The 7278-nt window shown below is 37.4% G+C and overlaps 1 protein-coding gene across 4 annotated transcripts in view; it reads left to right on the top strand.

Annotated features, from left to right (window-relative positions):
* The window catches only part of LOC106688461 (very low-density lipoprotein receptor), a 95555-nt gene that overhangs the window by 30360 nt on the left and 57917 nt on the right, over nt 1-7278 (top strand). For all 4 annotated transcript variants that reach the window (XM_067050348.1, XM_067050351.1, XM_067050349.1 and 1 more), the window contains exon 2: nt 3611-3733. In XM_067050348.1, coding sequence (XP_066906449.1) covers nt 3611-3733 — 123 coding nt within the window. The remainder of the gene's footprint in view (nt 1-3610; nt 3734-7278) is intronic.

Raw genomic sequence — 7278 nt, forward strand, 5'->3', positions numbered from 1 at the left:
ACCTTCCAGGAGGTCTCTTCATCTGCCTGAATCTGATTTAGGATACTTCTTTTTACACGGCAGACTAACGCTGCTTTCAGTGCTTTTGCATCCTCGCTGTCTAGTAGATCCTCCGACATCTTCGATTCTATTCACCCCATCAGGCGATCGCCCCCTTTTAACAAATGATTTAATTCTCCGGTCCGACACCGTCTTTCTCAGGTCCTGGGCAGTTGCCATACAGACCTTAATCCATTCTAGCGTCGTGGCATGAAATTGCGCTAAAGAGACTTCTGGTAATGGTTGAATCTCCTGCGGAGGTGGGTTCCCAGCTGCTAGAGTTTGGTTGACAGCAGCTTGAGGTTGGTTGTTTTGGTTCATATTCTCTAGGTTCAGAACTGCTCTTCTCACTAATCCGTTACTGGTCATAAATCAAAGAGAACAATGAAAAAAACATTTTCTTTTAGACTGAAAATTAATCCGGTATCTAAAGTTCTCGGGTTTCGGCACCAGTTAAGTAGCGGCGAAAGCCAAATGTCAAAAAAAGAGAAGCAGGAACAAGATGTAACACGTGTGAACTGCTGTAACATACTAACTTTATTGGGTTCGGTACATCTCTTAATATACATGCGATCAGCTGATCCCCTCTGTCAGCTGACATCAAAGTAACAGCTGACTAAGGCTGTAACTTATATATGTATATATCTCTATTGTATACTTTGTTAATATTATTATTAAATAGGATATTTCGTAGGTTTAATATTATGGCTAGATAATTGTTCTATAGACTGTATATAATAATCTTATGATACATGAAGGTTTTATGTACAGTAGAGATAGGAGTAAATTGGAAAATTTTAACTTTAAAAGCAAAATCGGAATTTAACATAAACTATACTGCCATAAAATATTGAAGTTTTTTTTTTTTTAATATATCGAGGTTTTGGCAATTCCCACAACAAAAATATGATAAATGTTGTTAAATAATTCAGCCACATCTGCACCGATACCTGTTCTCCAAGAAGGGATACTTCTTAACAAACAAAGGGGGACCTCTGTGTTTGGGTACCAGAGCTAGCCATACCTTTGGGAACCACAGTTCCTTCCAAGTGGCTAATGGGCCACAAATACCGAAGGGACAGAAGACATTAACAGGTGAAGATTGATAAACCCTGTGACCGGCAGTGGGTTCCCACTCCCTCTCAGGACCTAGGAGAGACGCTCACCTAGGGGCCGTTGTAACTTATACCCAATGAGAAATAGGATTCCAAAAAGGCGACGCCCCTTTTTGGATCAAGAGGGGACAGAGACAGAAGCGGTATAGGGGCAAAAGTAAAAAGACGGGCTAGAGAAGCAGCACTTGGAGAAGTCCTAAGAAGAGCTCTTCAGAAATGGAACTCCACGGCTTAGACAACACCGATGGCTACGACAGCACTCACTGCAAAGACATATCCACGACATGAATCATCCAAAGCAGAAGCTATTAAGATATATTAGGTAACAATTCATAATTTAATTCAATATTTTATGGCAAACCAATTATCGGAATCATATCAATCATATTATAATTTACTTTAATCATATCAATGTAAATAAACACTTTTTTCCTTGATATATTTTATATACTATTATATCACCCAATACCACCCTTTATTATATTATACAATTAATGGTAACAACATTTTATAAACATAAAGGTATTTAATTGGTAAACACACAAAAAGCCTTTGGAAAAGAATCCAATTATAATAATAGTTTTCCAAGACTCAATATAAATTAATTAATTAACGTATTTTAGATAATTACCTTCAGTGATTATCCTGGCATCCCGACTAAATCCCGAGTCAGTACATAGCAATATGGAGAGAGTTTACTAGCCAGGAAATGAAAACATGGTAGCCGACAGGTTTTCTCATGTTGTAATAGTAATTCCTCTGAAATAGGACTAAGAAGAACCGTCCGGAGATGTGAGGAAATTCCTGTGGACACCAGAAAAAGAGGAGACAAAGACATCTCGGAACATGACGAAAGAGAGGCATCATCGGCAGACGAGAGCCTGATCAAGGGATGACTGACAAACATGGAAGAATCACAATCTCTTCCAACGACAGGCGGCGACAAATAATCTCAATAACTGCTGAAAGTTTAATATAGTAGGTTTAGGAGGTATCCAATCACGAGTGTTGGATCACAGCCGGGGCTTGGGAAGACAGAATTTTTAAAATTCTGCATCTTACAGGTTCAAGCCCGGAAAAATGCACCACCTATACGCCTGATACGTGGTGATTTATGAGAAGATTAAAACATTATGGCGGATAGAGCAAATCGCAGTGGACAGGGTATACACTCGCTGAAAGCTGATGGCCATCCACCAGAATGGGGAGCAACAAAAGGAAGTGACGCTCGCTCACCAATGGAAAACAAACCATATCCGGGCTGTACGAGTTACTGTAGGCACTATACGGTAGATATTTTTGGTAGGTGATGAAAAAAACAACCGTAGAGAGTTGTGAATTTTATCTCAAAACGAGTATGACCCTCAAAGTATCATCAACACCCTCCAAGAACGAGACAAGAAGAAATATGTACTACTGAGAGATTTACAAATCGATACCTTCACATAGATGGGTTGTCAGTGGGTCACCGTCTTAGATCTTTTCATTAAAGCGGCCACGATGTGGGTAGGCTCCTCAACATCTCGAAACTTTCTAAAAAGCTATCATGGAGTATAACTATTCAATCTATTCCGTCTCGGGTATTTCACCATTCGTAATCCTTTTCAAGCTTCGTGGGCGTTTATGAAACTTTAAAGTCACGGCAACAGTCGAGGGAAAAATCTTCAATAGCAAAATAGAGATGAGAAAATTTTGGGGAGAAAAATTAGAGAGGAAAAAAATTTGCTTTTTTGGGTAGGACGAGAAATTTTTAATTTTAATAGGTTTAATAGAAATCGGGGAAATAGTGTACCGGAAGTTGGGGTCTAACAGGAGGGAAGAGTATGAAGGTATATTCAGGGTGATAGTAATTAGGGAACATAATGTTGTAACTGTTAAAAAGTTTGAAAGAACCTAAAAAGCGGAGGGCAGTTTATCAAGAAATATTAAAGTTCTCCATGAAAGAGAAAGCAAAATTATAGTGAACTGGAGTATCCTTTTCTCAGCAATCCAAGTTATTTATGTAATTTTGTAAACTTTTTTTTCTTCTTTTACTTTTTTCTGTTATTCCCTCAGAGTTAAAGAAAATACGTGATTGTGCTACAAGTGCGGTGCATAAAACACTTAGTGGCTATTATGAGATAGAGTTTTTTATTTTATTTACTTTTTGTTTGTTATAAGTTACCTGTATATAAGATTTTTTTTTTGACTTGGCAGTATGTGATGTAAAAGATTATGAGGAATACTCGTAAACTGGTATAGGAGAGTTTTAGTCAGAAGGACAATGTTATTAGACTTAATACCAACTCCCGCATGTAAAGAATGTCTAGAATTTATATAACAAGGATTATTTACCAATAATAATAAAGCAGTCTTGATTCTGTCTCTGAGTGTGTCGTTCTAAAACCTATTCTCTCTTTTTAATTATTGTTTTAAACCTGCAATCATATAACTTATATATGTACTGTAATTTGCAGCGTTGAGAAACTGTACTGAAAAAGAATTCAGGTGTGATAATGGACGCTGCATCCCATTGAATTGGAAATGCGATAATGAAAATGACTGTCTTGATAGAAGTGACGAAAATCCTCTACACTGTAGTAAGATAATATTACTATTGTACATAGATATCAACAAGGAAAAAAATTATTGATGATAGATTTTATCAACAAATACACGATATTTTCCTGCTGTTTATAATTGTTTACGGTTTGATATATATACAATAATTTCTTCCTCATGTCATTTTCATAAAATTTAAATTTATTTGCAGAGTACCACTTTTAAATAATTATGACTATAGAAAAAATAATTATGTAAATATAGTGGACTGTTGGTAAAATCTAAATGATGATAGAGGGAGTGTTTAGAAAAACAAAATGTAGTAAATAATTTTTGAAAGCTTATGTATGTTAATGTTTTGTTTTACATTGTAGGTCTTCTTCAGGACTTATGAACAATAAACTAAAATAATGCTAATATAACCCATTTTATTATATAAATAATGTTAGATATAACGTATATTAATAATATTCTAATTATACTCATATTACATTTTAATTACCTTGCTAAAGGCCACTAATATATGCTAAAATGTTGGTCCACATAAACAGTAATTTATTTAGATAAAATAAATGAGCCTATGATTTTATACATTTTTTTTTGTGTGTGTGTGTAAAAGTAAGGGATGTCTTAGTGAGAGTGGGTGTTTTTTTTGCAAAGTTTATCATGAAAAACTTAGAGAAAAATCTAGAATTTATTTCTAACTGCAACCATCTTATAGAAAACAATTGCTTTTTATTGTTATTTTTTTTCGGCCTCAGGTTGCTCTTGTGTTTACACAGAGTTTAACAGTTTAAGGCGCAGAGAAAGCGCTGGTGTAGTGAGATTGTTTAGTCTGTAACACCGCCTTCTTACAGTTCTAGTTTTCTGGTAGCGGTGGGTAGAGTATTTAAGATGTCGGTCCAGCTTCACACCCAGATAAGACTATGGAGTTTGAAGGGGAGATGATGGTGTCGTTCAGCTTGAGCGACTTCGGGAGAGTCGATCAGCATTACTTAACTCATCTCAGCGCTCCTCTATATATATCATACAATCAACTGATCGCCTCCGTCAGATGACATCGAAGTAACAACTGACTCAGGCCTTAACTTATATATACATATGAATCCTTAGTAAGGGGATAAACCTTCACAACTTACTGTGGGAAATTTGCAAATTACTCTGACAAAATAAAAAAAATATTTTAGATTATAAAGGCTAGAATGTTCAGGGAATGAACAACAAGAAATACGTTACAATGTAATAATTAGAAAATGTAAAATAGATGTTTTTTGATAGAAAAAAAAATGAAAAAATGATGTGAAGATGAAATGGTTAGAGTCTACGTTCACATTCGTGTGGAGTTGGTAAAAGCAAATATTAGTGATAAGAGTACATGCCTCAATTACTGACAATTCATACAATGTGTAAGATGTATTTTGGGAGGTTTTATAAAATAATATATATATATAATCTTGTGTTAGAGATAGACTTCAAGACTATAAACTTCTTTTGTTATAAAACAATTGTTTTATAGATTAATGACAAGTTCAAATTAAATAAAACATTACATCTTTAACTATACATACCTATAAAACAAAATCAGTTTTTATAGTTTTAGTTCACCGAAACACTCTTACAATTATAAATGACATATAACAGTCTCAGAGGTTATTTTATTTAAAACCATGTGTTAACCTCACTTAATTGTTATTTAGAGGTAGGAGTAGGTTAGAGCCTGAAGGTAAGAATCTTTACATATATATATATATATAACTTATGATTAGACTGAAAGGTTACCTTAAAATAAATGGGGGTTCGGGCAGAATAACGAGGCAAGGATACTTCAACAACTGGCTTTATTATTACAAACGTCTGATATATATAGGAATTGGTTTGTTGCCGAACTTAGAGATAAGTAATCCTACTAGTACAGAGTTCTTGTTTATTATCATGAGAATATACACAGCTAACTCCCTCCCTCCAGTTCCTTCGTATGGAGGAACTATAGAAAAGAAAGAAAAGAAAACTTGTAAAGCTAAACATAAAAAATTTTTAAAACTAAACATATTACAAAGCAAGAAAGAATCTATATACATATGCTCGCTTTTATTCCTCTAAGCTAAGCTTAACATAAAAATATAAAAATAAAAATTTTATTTCCATAACACTAAAGCTAAGAACTAACACATAAATATACAATGGAGAGCCCTACTACATGAGTTATAATCGTAACTGATACAATCACTGAAAGCAACAACAAAATACACACAAAAAAAAAAAAATAGAAAACACAGAAACAAAAATCACTCTCTTGATGGTCCAGGCTGAGCGCCGTCGTCCGGCTCGGCACCTTGCACTAGGGGGAGTATTCGCAGTTCTTCAAGATGAACTGTGCGGGACCGAAATGGATGATTTACGTCCTTTATCGTAAATAAATTATGTTCTCTAATTGTAGTGATCCGATAGGGGCCTTCGTAACACGCTGCCGTTTTATTGCGGGCGGTTCGCATACGAATGTACCCAATGTCAGCGGGCCCGTTTTATAGACTGTGGGGCGGTCATTGGCTTTCATAACTCTTATTTGTTTTTCGCGTATCAACCTATCTCGTACCTTTGCCCACGTTTCTCGGCGCTGCTCCCTGTTCCAATAAAGATTCGCTCTGAGGTCATTGTTGTTGGTTGTAATTAGGTCTCCCCTATCGCGACCCCTTTGTCCATACACTATCTCCACGGGCGATAACCCTGTGGCCGCGTGTATAGTGTTGTTATACGCTATAACTGCGCGTGGCATGGCTTCGTATGGCTCGAGATTTCGCCCTAATCTGAGCAACCGAAGATGTTCCCCTAACGTGTTGTGCAATCGTTCGACCGCGCCCCTGCCCTTGATGTGATGGGGGGTGTTGAGTCGCCAGGTAATCCCCAGCATTTTGCTCTCACTGCGAACTAATGCGTTATCGAATTCTCGACCACAATCCGATGTGATTTCATCCGGTACCCCATAAGTTGCGCACCATTGGAGAATCCCCTCCCATACCACCCCCGGGGTCTTCGCTTCGATAGGATACGCCATCGCAATTTTACTGAACGGGTCAACCGGTGTTAGCCACGACTGATTCTCGTTAGAATAGATGTCCACTTGGACCGATTGTAAGGGTTCAAGTGCGGTGGGTGTGGTTACCTGTTCTGCTACTGGGGGTCGGCGATCGTACTTGGCCTGTTGACATACGACGCACGCCGCGATACAATCACCCACGGTGCGCCTCATTGATTTCCAGAAATATAGCCGTTTTAGAGCGCGTAACGTTTCCTCTATACCCCTGTGGTTCGTTTTGCTCGCGTGGTGGTCGGCGACGAGTTTACGTTATGCTTCCGGGTCGGCGACCGTTTCTACCTGTTGTAGGCACCTGATTAACGGATACCCCACGCCTACCCGTTCCAGTCGCTTGAGTTTGTCCCCTATCATTCTATTTCCCACGTACACGTGGCAACTACGACCAGGTCTCGCAAATTCCGTAAATATACGCTCCAGTTCAGTCTCCTCTATTGTAGCGGTTGTGCGGATCAGTATAGACGATAAGCCCTCGTAAACACTCGCCCTTGT

Source organism: Halyomorpha halys, unplaced genomic scaffold, assembly GCF_000696795.3.
Source record: "Halyomorpha halys isolate HHAL.00 unplaced genomic scaffold, Hhal_1.1 Scaffold1131.1, whole genome shotgun sequence".
In the NCBI taxonomy this organism is placed as follows: domain Eukaryota; kingdom Metazoa; phylum Arthropoda; class Insecta; order Hemiptera; family Pentatomidae; genus Halyomorpha; species Halyomorpha halys.